Source organism: Uranotaenia lowii, chromosome 2, assembly GCF_029784155.1.
Source record: "Uranotaenia lowii strain MFRU-FL chromosome 2, ASM2978415v1, whole genome shotgun sequence".
NCBI lineage: Eukaryota > Metazoa > Arthropoda > Insecta > Diptera > Culicidae > Uranotaenia > Uranotaenia lowii.
This window is the reverse complement of record NC_073692.1, coordinates 253,041,489-253,057,872: the sequence shown is the minus strand read 5'-3', so window position 1 is coordinate 253,057,872 and position 16,384 is coordinate 253,041,489. Positions and strand designations below refer to the sequence as shown.

Sequence of the window (16,384 nt, the reverse complement as noted above, 5' to 3'; positions counted from 1 at the left end):
TTGGGAAACATCATCAGGTGGCTGGATCAATTCGTTCAACATATCCAGTTTATTATCCTACTCGCTATATGCATCTAATTATTCTAAAGGTAATACTATCAAAAATAGTGTTGTTATGCAATGATGTTTTATTCATTGTTATACGTTCAAGTTGATGGACGCATTAAAACTACAATTGTTTCGCCCGGAATAACGCTAGTCCTTATCATGAGAGACTCGGATACATTAGGTACACCCATAGAAAAGGGTTGCAATAGTCCAATGCCAATTTAGCAAATCTCTCTGCCAAAAATGCGCTGAAAAGTGAACTATGCCAAAGATAATATGTTGGAAAAGCACAACTGACATAAGGACTCGAACTCCCAAACAAAAAGGTTCATGACCTTAAAGCGAATCTAGAAAAAACATTTTATGACACTTTCATCCTGTAGGATTATTATTCATCCCAGAAACAAGAAAAAAAAAACACAGTGCCGTAGGGTAGTGAGAATCGAACTCAGAACCACAACTACAACACCATTTTTATATCGTCTTGCCAATTCGACATCTTAACCAGGCTTCCTGGCGTTTGACCTCCTTTGAAGGTAGTCCTTTGGCTTGTGAAGGAAACGGGAAATTAAATGGATTCCCATTGAATAAGAACGGTGTTGTGCTTACTGCCTGCCTTACATACCTACACAAGCACAGCTGCTAAAACCGGGCAGCTTGGCCGGTGGATTGAAATAAGGGAATGTTTTTTTTTGTTTTGCTACATACAGTGCTCGGTTCGTTGGCTGCCTGGTATTGGCCGGTATATATTTACATCCTCCTTCGTCTTATGATGCGATAGGGAGGGACGTGAAAACGTTTTTATTTTGTTTCTTTCAGTCATACGCAATGCAGTTGCGCTGGGAGGTTAATGCCGGCGGCCGCAAATCGAATCATTCCCGTTCGCGTTCTGTTCTTATGCCAATGATGCTATGATATTCATTACTCATGATTGGCATAGAGGCTGAATTTTGGGTGTAGTATGGTGAGCTTCATTCAGTTTAATCCAAGAATAACTCAAATCTTGTTGTGCAACGACGGATTTCTCGGATCCTGGGAGTAAATCCTGCGCTTCGTTAGTTAAATATTTAGAAACACTTATAGAAAAAGATATAATCTCAAAAAACACTTACGGTGGCGACAGATACAGTTGGACTGAGAAAGTAGGAGCGGAGAGCAGAGAGTGTGGAATTTTCGTAGAAAGTAAACCAAACATGCTCTACGACTTACCTGGCGCCCCCGTGGCCGAGGATGTGGCAAAATTTTGCTGGAAGAATGATTGCTGATGTTGCTGATACTGCTGGGATGAAATAAGGTTGGGAGTGGTGGGAACAGATGAGGTTGTGAGGTTGTCAAATCGGCCCGGGTGATGGGAGGAAAAGTTTTGGTGGGGTTGTAACTGTTGTGAATTCGTGGGGGCGCTGGACTGTTGTGATTTGTAAGGGTGCAATTGATTGTAGTGTTGAGAATGAGCTTGTAAATATGTGTGCTGTGGAGTCGTTAAATGATTCTGATTCGAGCCGGAAGATAGAAACTGACCCAATCCAAACCGGGAACTTTTCCGTTTCAAAATCGGTGCCGAAACTTGACGATTGTAGATCTTTTCTTTCTCTGTAAATGAAAGAAAATTCCGTTGTAGAATGCACAAATGATCAGAACTATTTATACGCAATGTATCACCTATTTTAGACTCCTGTCGTGGTATGATCGTTGCAGGAGCTGACATAGTACGTTTGTACGGCCATTTAGTTCCAAAGGATGCGCTCAAAGTTTTTGACATACTTCCAGATGTGTCCGATTGGCTTAGCGCTTCCCTTGCCTTATTAATTTTTGTGCACAATATTTCGCTTCCATTTTCCGAATTACGCAAATCTCTTAAATGGGATATATCACCATTCTTCTCCAAGTTCACTTGGGCTTCAACAAATAATGTGTCGAATCGGTTGAGGAAGAATTCCCAAGTAAGCACCTTCCTATCGGAAAGCATATTATGTAGCTGGTAGATCGATTGTAGAACAACTGGCCGATCAACAATGAACATGTCAAACTGTGATTCTAGGCAATAGACAAGGGCTTGGATCGCATTGTCGTGGATAGTTCCTAGATATAGTGTGGATCTTTGTGCGACATGGACGTTCAAATCGTCACATGCCGCTATGAGATGACAGAACGCAGTGGCAAGCGAAGCCTGCAGATTAACTTCAGAACGCAGAGGTGTTGAATCCATAAATCTAGCAATGACTGGTAAGGGAATATACAGATTTTTAAACTCTACATATGTATGTTGATTAAGTCAATCTACCTGTAACGCGTTCAACGGCTTGGAATCGAGTTCTCCAATCACTATCATGGAAAGCATCATGGACTACATTCCAGAAAACGTCTGATCCCAACGGTAGTGTAATACAGTGCAACAAGGTGGGGACAGTTACTTCACAGATGTGTGAATGTTCGGCATTGCAAAGCTCCCATAGGCTACAAAAAGTTGTTGTTAGAATTAAATCTGCTTTGTATTAGATATAAGCATATACTTTTTGATCAGTAAATTTTCTTGACACCAGATGAAAAAACCTCGATCGTCACGTGCTGCCTTGGAGAATGCGTCGCCGTGAAGAACCATGATCTTCAAACACTGTAGGGTGTAGTATAGGATGTCCGGTTTTTCAATGGTAGGAATTTCTTTCAACAATTGGTGAATATACTGCAGAGATTGCGGTAGATTGTCGATCGAGAATTTAAACTTTCCCACCGAAGTGTGCCAAAAGTCGTCACCATCTTCCAAATCGTAGTGTGCGTCGCCATTGCCTTCTTCTTCATCTCCTTCATAGTTATCACCCACGATTGTCGGTTTGGCAATTTGAACAGTTGCTGTTGCTATAGGAATGAGAATGTTAACCACAGAACCACCCATCTAATTATTGATTTACATACCAACATCTGCATCTGATAGTGTGACTGAACGAGCTACAGCTGTAACGATTTTTTCTGATGGAATAATAGCGGCTAAATCTAGCTGCTCCGACACGGTTTCAACAGTCGCTGTCATAATCTGTAATGGAGGGAATGCATCAGCCATTTCTGGTTCTGTTATAAGGTAATATAAACAAATACACATACTGCAAACATTTATACAATTTCAAATCTCTTCTACGCCGTCGATCAATATCTTTGCCTCGATATTTGTTCTAGTTTCATTTGTCTAATATTTGTTTCTATACTAATTAAACTGATTACCTACTATCTTACTTACATTTCTAAGTTCTAACCAAGATATATTTAACTGCTTGAGTAGCTCTACCAAATATTTACGCTTTATATACGCTTACTGGATGTGTTTACAGGGGGCATTTGTAATTTTTGGTTTATTATCTGTGAATGATTAGTTAATTCTTTGCAGTTCCCTTACTCCTTGAAAGGTTGGAAATGTCACGAGTTAAGAAGATGTAGGTAGAACTGGGATCATGTTCTGAATCAGGTAGTTTATGACGAAGAGGGCCGTGTCGTTGAGCACGATGTGCCAATTTATCTTTTACTAATCGACTATGTATGTAAGGATGACAGCCAAAATAACAATGTCAAATTTAAAAAATCAACATTTCGTTGATTGGCCTCGTTCACTTAAAAATGTATAAAAAATGTGATCTGGGATAATTTCTAGAAAAAATATAAAATTCAACGAAATGAACCACGAGAGCACCAGATTATGAACATTTTTTTTCCAAATCCACATGACTGACATTTGCTATAAAAAGACAAAAATTACATAAGTAAAAAAAATATTCTTGTAATTTTTGTAATTTTGTTTATTTTTGTAATTTTTGTATTGTTTGTAATTTTCGTATTTTATGTAGTTTTTGTAATTTTTGTAATTTTTGTAATTTTTTATTTTTTGTAATTTTTGTAATTTTTGTGATTTTTGTATTTTTTGTAATTTTTGTAATTTTGGTTATTTTTGTAATGTTTGTAATTTTTGTAATTTTCATAATTATTGTAATTATATTAATTTTTGTAATTTTTGTAATTTCATAATTTTTTGTTTATAATTTTGTAATTTTTGTAATTTTGTTTTTTTGTAATTTTTGTAATTTTTGTAATTTTTGTAATTTTTGTAATTTTTGTAATTTTTGTAATTTTTGTAATTTTTGTAATTTTTGTAATTTTTGTAATTTTTGTAATTTTTGTAATTTTTATAATTATTGTAATTTTTGTAATTTTGTGTAATTTTTGCAATTTTTATAATTTTTGTAATTTTTGTAGTTTTTGTAATTTTTGTAATTTTTGTAATTTTAATAATTTTGATTATTTTTGTCATTTTTGTAATTTTAATAATTTTTGTAATTTTTTTTTAATTTTTGTAATTTTTGTAATTTCTGTAGTGTTTTGAATTTTGATTTTTAATTTTAGCAAATTTATCAATTTTTGACATTTGAATATTTTTTATGATTATAACGTGGCGAAGTTTTCTTCTTGAATGTGTGTTAAGTTGTATTCTTTTCTTTTCGAATGGTTCGATTGTAGTTTGGACCGAATTGTGATTCAATCTCAATCATTCTGTATATATTCACCGGTGTTAAAACACAACAAATTCTCAGAAAGGCAATTTACAGCTAATCATTTTTTTTTCGAAATATCACCCCATCTCGACGTTTAATACATTTTGAAGATATTTTACAACAATAAAAAATTTTGAATTTTCCGATTTCCTCAGATCTCTCCTTGAGGCACCCCTTATAGAAGTCTGATTGAGGTGAAATTTTTCACAGGTCAGTTCTTGGGACCATTCTACAAAATATGAACCATCTACTTTTCCGGAATTCGATGATGAAATTCTTCGCACGGCCACCCTTATATGTATGTAAATGAATGCTCCTAACTTATGACTTAAGCTAGTAGCTAGCTTTGATATAATCTAATGATGAATTCAGTGAAAAAGCTTAACTATTAACTGTTAACCCTAAAATGTACCGTATCAAAAACTGCCTCTTCTTTTATTGGTATGAATAGACATCGCATACGGAAAACATAAAGTAGTGATTATTAACAGCAAAGTTGAAGAAATGTACTCTTATAACGAGAATTTGTACGGAAACATTTGATTACTTATTTGAGGAGAACAAATCGGACTACAGCAAAGTGGAGAATAACAAATGAAAAAAGTTGCCCAAACATTTTCATCGTTGTACTCTGAACAAGTTATTTTTTTTACTTAATAACATAACATTCGGCGAATTCTGCCCTAATCAATATACCTAATATGATTAAAAAAAACATAACATTCATCTATTTCACCTTTTTCCCCTGTCGTTGTCGTTTGTACCAACGACGTTTGGCAGTTAAAAATTCGAATCAATATGTGTCATGAGCCTACTTGGTTGAATAATTATACTGAATCAAAGCAACCGAAAGATTTCCGTTAGTTCAAACAGGGCTTAAGAAAAGTGCAGATACCGATATTTCGATAACACTTCGATCAATCGAACACGCTCACTGAAGAAGATATTTCTTCAGTGACCGTGTTCGATTGATAGAATATCATCAGATTTTAATCGAAACTAACGTGTCGCGCAGTTTTGCGTATCTTTCACAAGAAAGAGCTGAATAGGACCATGGGCAGGCTTCCGAAAAGTACTGGCGAACGACAGTACTCTTGCGAATGTCGCACATGCACCTCGATGAAAGCTTCCCGAATATTTCTTCCCCGACAGTTTTAAAAGGAGCGGTCGTGCGATGTACAGCGATGGCTTATTTTACATCATGCGAGAGTTTGATCGTGGGTATGAAATTTTTTTAAACTTCGTGACAGTTTTGGGAAAATCTTCGTGACAGTTTTCAATGTGTTGACAGTACTACTTACTCCGTCCGACTGTAGCTGAGATTCGCTCGGGCTGAGTTGATTTCGAACGAACGTATTTTCCTTTTGCTTGAAGCTACTGCGGGTGATGATCACCCCAATCGCCCTCCCCTCCCCTCCCCTTTTCGCCTAACCTGCACCGGCACCACATATCACGTTACGCGCCGATCGTATGTTGCTGCTCGGTGCGAATAGATGGCTCGTTCGATCTATTCGAAACCGAGCAGCAGCGTATACGATCAGGCATGGATACGGTATGGGCACGACAGTCACCCGTGACAGTCCTGCCCAAACTGTCACGCCCTGCAGCCGACAGTTAGGATGAAATTATTTTCGAAACAGGAGGCATGAAGGGATGAAAACCGAACTGTCGGTTGGGTTCGCTACAGCTTAAAGCACAACACTTTCGCAACGCATGCTTTGAGCAGATTGTTCAGATACAGCCTGGGTTCTCGCACGTGTGCGATGTAGCCGAAGCATTACGATTCGTTACCGACGGTACAGCAGCGAACCGAGTGGTAAGGAAAACCGAGACAGTTTGTTTGGCAAGAAAAAAGCTGTCATAGCAAAGCTGTACTTTTCGGAAGCCTGACCATGGGATTGTGAAGGCACGAAAAAGTTCAAATATGAGAAAATGGGTTGATTTATACCTAGCTCTAAAAATCTACAAATAGTAATGAATCAATCTTAGCAATAGAAAATTATCTTACTAATTTTTACGATAGATAAATCCCTACAGATTTTATATTGTTCAAAGTTCTAAATTTGGTAACCATATGGCTTTGTCCTATTCAATTAATAAAATGATTTCACAGTTTGATATCACATAAGACGCCTCACATTTTTGTTATGTTTGACCATCTTTGCATTGTCTCTCGAAGATAAAACAAATATTCAACAGAAACTCCTTATCAATGTTGTTCAACTTTGCTGTTTGCAAGAACATTTATCAGAAGTTGTTTACAAATTACGTCAACGATTTTGTATTATACTTTTCATCTCATAATACAAGATAGAAACAAGAACGATAAATACTTTGTTGAAAACATTCTTGAACAGAAAATTTTACTTATGCCCAAAGAGAAATGTCTCAGTTGTTTGTGACGTAATTTGTACACAACTTTATGGCATTTATTTTTAAGTAATGTTCCAGTTAGTAACTGAGCGTTCTGAGAACTTTTTTGTATATCTTTTGGAGACCTTTCTAGTCAAAAACTATGAATACTTTTTGTTTCGATTAAACAAAACGAAACTTTTGACCTTGAGCCTAAGCACTAATCAAGACACTCTACAAGTCAAAACGTCGTTTACTATCTGGAACAACTATTGAATTGACAATCAAAATGCTTATATATTTACAATGAAAATCCACTCAGACATCAAATATATTTATATTTCTGGCAGAAAAGTGCAAGGAAAATACATTGATACAATAAAATATCAAAACGATTTCGAACAAAAAGTTTACACAATTTTTTATCAAACTGAATCTAGAAAACCATTCATTATCGTATCAGAAGAAGGCCGAATCATCGGAGGATGTTGGGTATAGAAGATACAAAGTCGGGAAAGAATAAGAAAAAAAACTGGCCGTTTACATTCTAGATCTGCAATCAATACAAAAGTACCTCATCAGTTGCGTGGATGAATTGGGAAATATCCTTATCACGCCCACGTTCAGCTATCTATTGGTGAGTTGCATATCGGATATCAAAGGGAAACAAGTGAAAAGGAACAAAACAAAAAAAAACACAAACACAGGATAATTGACTGGCAAATGCACAGTGCGCCATATGCGGTACCTTCTCGAGAGTTATTAGAACAATTTTGTCATTTTCATTGCTCGAACGAAATAAGATCATGATAGTCACATATAAACATTTTCATTAGATCAATTGATGCCTCTTTTCAAAAAATAATATTTTTCGTATTGAAAAATAATAAGAACCGCTCAATGCTAGGCTATCTGACTGAATAAATATTGAAACAATATGAGGGGTAAAAATCGAGTATACATACAGAACAAACATGCGGCATATGCACTAATGCGCCACCAACCGAGTGAGGTTCTGGCTGCGGAACGGCCACCGGAACTGGTCCTGTAGGATGGGAGTAGTTTTTGTGAGAGTAAAAATGATTAGTAAAGTAATTCTCTCAACCGCCGTTCTGGTTTATTCGAAACTAGAAATTGTATATTTAGAAACAAATCAAAACAATGTAATGGTATGCTGTTTATTGCAAAAGTATGTGTTTGTGACAAATTAATGTTACTCTATTTTGTGCTACTCATGCTCAATATTTAGAACGCTAGAAATCTACTTCAAATGGCAGTTGCAGATATGGATGACAAAACAAGGTATAATGCATCGGTGCAGTATACTTAGTGTGCCACCGGCTGCGAAGCTAAGCTGCGACTAATTTCTTATCACACTACTGAAATATGTCTAAATGAAGATATTCAAACTTGATCATATATATTTATTGACGTATCTAAGGTTTTTATTTAGTTAACAAATAACAACTGAATATTATGATTTTATAAAAATCCACCCCTTGTTTTAATATTAAAATGCCGATATTTTTAGATTCTCTAAGTCTTTTCGAATTTCAATGAGTTTGTTGAAAAACTGGTAACTTCAAGATAATTTTATCATTCAAATTTTATTTTTAATTTGTTTCTTAACTCAGTAGCAATCAGTTTACTGAATTGCATACTTTTAGGGTATGGCATAAAAAATCCACTTTGTTTTTTTTTTTGATAAAAATGACAAAAACAAACAGCCACTAGTTAAAATGACTTTTATTAGCCTTGTAGATTTTCTGACCAGGCTTTGCATAGTTTTTTGTAAGGTTTTATTGATATTTTGGGGGTGGGAGTGTTCAACCAGCCCCAAAACAGTAAAAAAGCTGGTTTTCTTACTCTAAATATAATTTTAGTTACCTTTTTGTTCAAAAATGTCGACAATGATGAGGTGTCTAAAAAGGGTGGAGTTAAAATGTTTAAAGGAATTAACGGTTATGTGAATGCTGATGATAAAATTGACATTTTGTGCGAAAACCTGGAATAATCCATGCAAAAAAAAAAACAGGACCGGAGGACAACTGCATTCTTTAGAAAAAAAAATGACCCAAACAAAGAAATGTACAAAACAGAAGCCTTCTTTCTACATGGTCCAAACCAATCGTATGGCCATCCTTCCATCCCTAGCTCCGAAGGAAATTCAATTGAGAGTTTGTGGGAGTTTTTGAACAAAAAGGTAAACAAAAATTATGTCTAGAGTAAAAAAACAGCTATTTTACTGTTTTGGGGTTTGGTTGGACCCCCGAAATTTCACCGAAACGTTCATTTTAAATTTTGGTTATTTGGATTTATCAATTTTATCAAATAAACCATAAAGTGGATTTTTTATGTCATACCCTAAAAGTATGAAATTCAGTAAACTACTGAATTAAGAAAAAAATTTAAAATAAATTAATGGTAAAATGATCTTGAAGTTACCAGCTTTCCAACGAACTCATTGAAATTCGAAAAGACTGAAAAACTGAAAATATCGGCATTTTAAAATTAAAACGTGAGGTGGATTTTTATTTGTGCCAATCACTGTACACAGGTATCGTAGTCGTGATAGTTGTCGTGATAGCGCCCATTTTTATGCAACCCGTTACTATTTAGGTAGCAACTGTTGGGTTATACCACACTTTTTTTTTCAATAAGTGTATTTGAAACGGTTTTAAGGACCCAAACTAGTTTTTCTTTACAATTCAAAACTTAAGTTTAGCACTTTTTGAAAGAAGAAAATAAATATTAAGGAAAATATGAAAATAAAAACAGTCATGGGCGAAGATCGATGGCTTTTAGGAAAAGGTATATAGATTACAGACATGTAGTCCAAGCACTGTCTAGTAGCTGAAATCCGCACAGTTGACGAAAACCTGCAGCAGCAAGTGAAGACGCTGGCTCCAAATCGCCAGCAGTGGAGATCTTTCAGCTCAGCCCTATGCGTCGGATGATTGGCGCCAGCGCCCTTAGGTAGGTTACATTTATCGCACTGCATCCTTCCTGGGTTAAACAATAAGTGGTGTCAATATTCCCTGTCATTAGTCAGTATCTGTACTAAATAATTTCCGCAGTTAATAAAGGTTTTAAAACTATTTTCAAACCGATGCATTGTTACGGTTCCGATCTATGATCTGGAATTTTTTTTTCAAATTTGCGAGTTTGACAATTAAAGATGGCTTGAACGTTGGATCATTGAGGTATTGTCGGAAAACTTAAAGTATAATCAAAACATCTCAGGAAAATTTTTGATTTGCATCAGTATAAATTTCCAATTGTCTGTGATCTGTATGTTCACATTCTTGGTTTGAAAATAAAAATAAAACTTTATGATTACAGAAAAATCTATGTATGTGGTAACGCTGCAGTCTTTTTTCCTTCATGCAAAATACGGAGACATCGCTTTTGCGTAAGAGCCTTGAAGTTATAAAATTCGATAAATTTGTATCGAAACGCACCACGATAATGTGTTTCTGACTACTGTCATCGAGGCCTAAACTGCACTCGACTCGCACAATAAGCCACATGCAAATAACTGAAATCAACCTTCTATGCTCATATCGTTTATAAAATTCCTCATATCGACTCCATTCTGCGACGTAGTTCCACCTCCCCGTGGTGCAGAGTGGAAACGTGTCTGCAAGTCCGGCGTATTGCAGATGTATGGCCAAGAGAACTACACTAAACCCACTAGAGGCTGTCGACGGATCTGCCAAACCCGCGCGGAAGTGGTTTTGCGCTTCGATGGGTATAGACCCGACTCGTAAAACGAGTAGATGCGCAAAGTGGTGGCGAATGGTGGGCCGATCACTTAGGGATGTGTTTTACACGTCAGTGTCTGAGAGGCACAGTTTGCCGGAGGTATTAGGGAGACGCGTTCCGGGAATTGATGCGCCAGAACCGCGAGAACCTAATGAGCGCGGTCTATAGCTCGATCTGCGCTTCGGGTGAGACAAGCACCCGACTTGAAGATGGGGTAGTTGCGCTGAGTTGTGATTTAAGTCAACACTGATTGTCAATTCGGAGGAGTCTGAGTCCTACACGTGGCTTAGGGGGCTTACCCCCCCTACCCGCGTGTTTGAACAGAGAAAGTGTCGTCGAGTCCTAACTCGTCAGAGGAGGAGTTGCGCATCGAGTTGTGTTTGAATGAGGTATTGCTGACAGAGGATTCGGAAACGAGTATTGCCTTGGAGCGCACTAGCGCGAATTGACCTCCCACTATTGAAGCAAAGTGTGTCAAACAGTTCGAGGTGGGAACAAAGATCAGTGGCCCCAGGTGGACTTTATGGCGTAGGGGGTACAGTGTTCCTTAGCATTGTATCATGAGTCGTCCAATTGCACCCATGGACCCAGAGTTGCAAACTGGGGGGACGCGGTGGCTCGCCGCGCCTTGGAATGCAATCCGTAAAATGGATTTACCACCTGGGTTAACAACTAATAAAAAAAAAATCGACTCCAATATCATATTGATTCTTTCATTATATAAATATTTGGAAAAAATCTTGAGAACCTGAGCTCTGAGTAGGCCTTGCCCGGTGCGAATGCATTTTTTTTTTTTGTTATCTCGTTGCTAGCGTTGTTTTTCGTTTTTTACCATTATTTAGATGCTAGAGAATTTTGAAAAATTAATGGAATTTTCGAGAAAAAGGAGAATTGTTTAATCGTAGGTTCTAATTTTAGAAGTATTTGAGTGATTTGTGACAGGAAAACATGGACTTGCGATACCGCAAAAAGGAGGCCGGCAGTCAGCAAGAACGACAACAGCAGGAAGTTCCGGTAAGAGCTTTTCGTTTTTTCCGGGATTCTAATATGCTAGATTATTTGCATCATTCTAGATTATGTCACTCTCTTATTCGCAATAACTATGAAACTGTTGAAAAATGCATCCCCTGAACAGCTGAGATGTAAGAAAAGACCGAGTCTTAACCGATTTAGGCTTTACAGACTGAATAAATGACGTGGACAACTTAAGATTAACATTTAACACCCAGTACCGAGATGGGAATCGAACCCATGCCATCAGGGGACCAGCGATTTCTGTCTTACCACGCTAACCACTCGATCACCGAGACGTACGAAAAGGGAAAGTGTCCGCAAGATGTTGAGAGATTTTTAGGGAAATAAGTGAGATTTTTTAAAACCCTTGCTGGTGAAAGCAGAGTGTTTGATTTTTTGTGCTTATTGGAATCAGCAAAATTCAGTATTGAGAAAATGGAAAAGGGCTTTTTGTTCTAAATATGTTTCTTTTCATAAATAAAATCTAGTGATCAAATCAGTAGTGAATATCGTAGTAGTAGTAAAAATCAGACAGTTGTTAAATCTTGAAATTTATTGTTTTGGCGATGAACGCTATATGCGGTGTAAATTAGCTCCAGTAAAATATTCAGCAGAAATATAGATATTGATGGAGAAATAAATGAATTATTAGCAGATGTGTGTCCTGCAAAAAGAAAATAAAATTTAAAGTTGTGGTCCGCAAACATGAAAAGAGAATTGTTATTATATGTTATTTTGTTATTTCTGAGCGGTCTTCGCGAATTTTTCTTTTTATTCGGCCTACTGCTGCCTTCGATTTTTTCCCGCAATCCGATCTGTGTCTACGGTTTATCCGAAAGAAACTAAATCAGAAAGCTGATTTTCTGATTCCTTCTCGTTTCATCGTGCCATCATTCTACATCCTTAGGAAGTCGGATGATGCAGACCCCAGAGACCCACTAAATATGCACCGCTTTCATAGCATCGTGAATTCAACTAGATACAGATTGGTGAGTTCGTTCGATTATTATTTCTTTTCTTGTATTTATTATGGTTTTTTTTTCATTGATTATCTACATATTTAAAATAGCTTAACTCTATTATTGGAGATAAGTGGGGGGTAGGACAGGGTATTAAACGATAGGAAAACTGATATACAATGTTTGTGGGTTTAAGCCATCTCGGCAAATTTTGAATCATGAGTAGGTTAAATTTCAGGATTCTTTGTTTGTTCCGAAAAGTTAAAGGAAGTAAGATGAGTCGAATATGTCCCAAGCCAGTGGTGGCAGACTCCTTGATAGTGCTGCAATTATTGTTGATGAGTTAAGCATGAAGAATTGTTTTAATGTGCAATCGAGGGTTCCCGTTCCGACTCAGGTCGAAAGACCTATCACTGGTGGGTCAAACATACATACATACAGACATATTTGGGAAAAACCTTGAGAACCTTGTCCGTGCTAGGTGCGACAACCTATTTACAAGTCAAATCTGCCTTTCACTATCGAGCCGCTAATGGCAATTAGCCATTAAACTGTACCGAAAACAATGAAGCTTAGAGACATACGTAAATCAAGTGCTGCGACATGCTTTAATTCAACTTAAACTCTATACCGTGATAAGAAATACAAGCGCTAAGTAACGAGTCGAACGGTTGAATTAGTCATTCAAATCACTACTTTGATCTAATAAAGCTAAAAAAAAAACTATTCCAAACTCTTGCAAACTTTCGCGTTCCTAATGATAAATTTTATGTATCCATTCACCTGCCATGATAATTATTTTCCCAACATCATCTAATATAGACGGCACAACTATTTTGAAAAATTTTAATAGTTTGGAATGGGTGTTTTATAGGTTGAGTAAAAACATAACGAGCGAAAAGAAAATAAAGAAGAATAAGTGATTAGATATATAAAATGCATAAATAAACTTATGTATCCGTCGTATTCATTGATCGTAGATAGGTTCACTAGCCTGATTTTCTGAGATGAACGCAAGATTCGTTTACGATCTTAAGTCAATCTACCAAATACTGTAAATTTTATCTGTCAACTATAACATAGAACTTTTGTACTAAAATGGAAGCTCCTTAAAATGTGGTGCTGAGTATTTACTAACGAAATGTCGATAGGCATCTGATTAAAAATTATCACTCTAGCTAGATGACTGATGATAGCGTTGATTCATACCTCATGAAGGTATCTCTAGAAAAATGTTCCATAAAACAGTGTCACCTAACGTCAACAAACTATTTGAAGTGCGCATGAATGAGAAGAGAATATCTTGAAAGCATTTCAATATTTTATGGAAAGTATTTCGATGCATCGTGTACTTCGCAGTGTATTTTTAAGATGCAGTGGAGTTCGGTTTTGATCGGTGTAAACTAATTTCTTCTTGAGTGGTCTGAGAGAAGAGAATCTATCAAACAGTTGAAAAGTGAAGTAATGATTGACGATCATGGATATGATATTGTATTTTCATGCGGCTTATCTTACCTAAAGGCCCTAAGGGTATGGGTAGAGGGGCCATTGATAGAGAAACGTCTCGTTCTCGACTTTTGGATTCCTTTTCCGATTCCGGAGGACTTTTGCGGGACGGTTTGTCGTCGTCTATTATATCTACTAACGGCGGCTAAAATATTAGTTGGAAATTAATCAATGGAAGTAATTTTGTTGTAAATTTCGATAGATTACATCTGGAGGACGCATTGGATTCAGCGGAGCTAAATACTGAACGATTTTTGTTGATAGTTGATGCCACATTACAGAAGCTTCACAATAGCCGCATTCCTAAGGAGAACAGTATATAACGATAAAAACATTATGCATTGAGCTCAACGTCACACTTCCTTACCTTGGATAAACATATGTGATTTCCAAGTCCAACTTTGGCGGCTGTTACCATACATTTCAACAGCCGAAATATGCTTTCTGAAACAGACGAAAGAATTCCACTGTGTTGTTCTATTTCCTGTAGTTCCATCTAAAAATAAACAGAAAACAGTTTTTTTATAAGTTGAATATAGTTGACAGTAGTTTATTTCCAAAATACTACTATAAAAGCCTAAAATCGATGAAACGAAACGATACGAAGTGTAGAAATGGATGAACTGATCCTTACTCAAGAAGTAAAATAGCTTAGTCAACAATATAAAAACATTATATTCATACATTATGTATAATCCTATATCTACTGTTGGATTTTCTGAAGTAATTGAGCTAATTATATCAAAAGCGATTCAACTTTTGCTTCTGTTATAGTAAGGTTGCCAGAATTTTTTCCACTCCCATCCGGGCCTAGCAATTCCGGGCATTTTTTCAAAAAAACCTGGCAAAATCCGGGCATGGATTTCAATTTTTCAAATCCGAAAACCGGGCAAAAACCGGGCAAAATTTAGGTGTTATTATATATAAAATCAAACAAAAATTGCAAAAAATAAATAAATTAATATTTTATTTATGTTATTGCAGACTTCCAAAAACTTTTTTGAACACTTAAATATTTAAAGGTTTATAAAGGTAAATCAGCGAAATTATTTGAAACAACTGTTGAAAATTTCCATACCGTTAATCGATTTTTCTGAAACTTACTCAAAAACTTTGATTTTTTTTTGGTTTCTTTGTGAAAATTGTGAAAAAATCCGGGCAATATCCGGACTTTTTTCGTGATATCCGGGCAACCGGGCCGGACCGGACTTTCTCAAAATTTTGCATCAAATATCCGGGCAAACCCGGATAAAACCGGGCAATCTGGCAAGCTTATGTTATAGGGAGTGAGCAAACGCGACCAAGGATGGAAGAAAATCTCTTCTAGCGACTTTTGAGCAGGGAGCGACCAACCGTAGGACACATTCAAATCGCCCCTAGCACGCGACATCTTATCCTACTCGTGAGTGTGAGCCCGTGAGTGTTTGTTTTAGTTTTTGTTCGTTGTTGTGGCCCGGTCGGACGCAACCTCATGTGTTCGACCCATCCGTAGCTGGTTGTGGATAGCAATGTGGCTTCTTCGTCACTTGCTTCAAAAAACCAGCTGATGCAGGGCAAAGAATCACACAGGTAGTTTTTAAAATAAGCTAATAACACAAAGCCCTAGCTCACATTCTTTCAACATCTATTCGTTTCTTCAACCCAAAACGCTCTAGCTTTGACCTGTCCAAATTTAAGTTTTTTAGTTTTTTTTCCTCTTTATAAACTCTACTTATTTTCTATAAAATTTGCCGAAATGCCAATTAAGATTAAAATTGAAACGATTTCAGCGTCGATTAAAATTAGATAACAGTTCATATTTGTAGAATCTTCCAGATTTGCAATTGAAACAATTCGCACTTTAAACGCACAATAGATTTTATTGACCACTCAGTTCAACGTACGGAAAGCTAACTGATTTTATTCAAATAGATACACGCTTAACAAACAAGATTCAATTATCCATTGCGGTACACACTTGCATTCACAGAACCAAATTATTATTATTATAAACCAACTCTACATTCCTTCTCCAGTCTTTAAAAAAAAATAGTAGTCCATGCAATATGGAAAATTTTCCTCTGTCAGTCTATCAAGAATATCTGGCTGGCAATCTAGCATTACGTTTTGGGCGAGCCGAACGAGCAGAAGTGTTGATCGAATCCTCGCAAGTGTCTTCATCCTGGTCCGTTTGCCCGGTACCTGATTCTGGTAGAGGTATACCCCCGC

At 36.6% G+C, this 16,384-nt stretch overlaps 1 protein-coding gene across 2 annotated transcripts in view; it reads right to left on the bottom strand.

Annotated features, from left to right (window-relative positions):
• Positions 1 to 16,384, bottom strand: part of LOC129741414 (protein unc-79 homolog) — a 43,917-nt gene that overhangs the window by 11,799 nt on the left and 15,734 nt on the right. Inside the window, exons 7-17 of one of the 2 annotated variants that reach the window (XM_055733136.1) lie at positions 14,544 to 14,672; positions 14,384 to 14,479; positions 14,186 to 14,321; positions 13,454 to 13,501; positions 7,898 to 7,977; positions 7,507 to 7,563; positions 2,959 to 3,076; positions 2,559 to 2,901; positions 2,330 to 2,502; positions 1,708 to 2,268; positions 1,258 to 1,638 (exon numbers count right to left, since the gene is read on the bottom strand). In XM_055733136.1, the coding sequence (XP_055589111.1) occupies positions 1,258 to 1,638; positions 1,708 to 2,268; positions 2,330 to 2,502; positions 2,559 to 2,901; positions 2,959 to 3,076; positions 7,507 to 7,563; positions 7,898 to 7,977; positions 13,454 to 13,501; positions 14,186 to 14,321; positions 14,384 to 14,479; positions 14,544 to 14,672 (2,122 nt within the window). The remainder of the gene's footprint in view (positions 1 to 1,257; positions 1,639 to 1,707; positions 2,269 to 2,329; positions 2,503 to 2,558; positions 2,902 to 2,958; positions 3,077 to 7,506; positions 7,564 to 7,897; positions 7,978 to 13,453; positions 13,502 to 14,185; positions 14,322 to 14,383; positions 14,480 to 14,543; positions 14,673 to 16,384) is intronic. The other variant, XM_055733137.1, reaches the window with a different exon arrangement.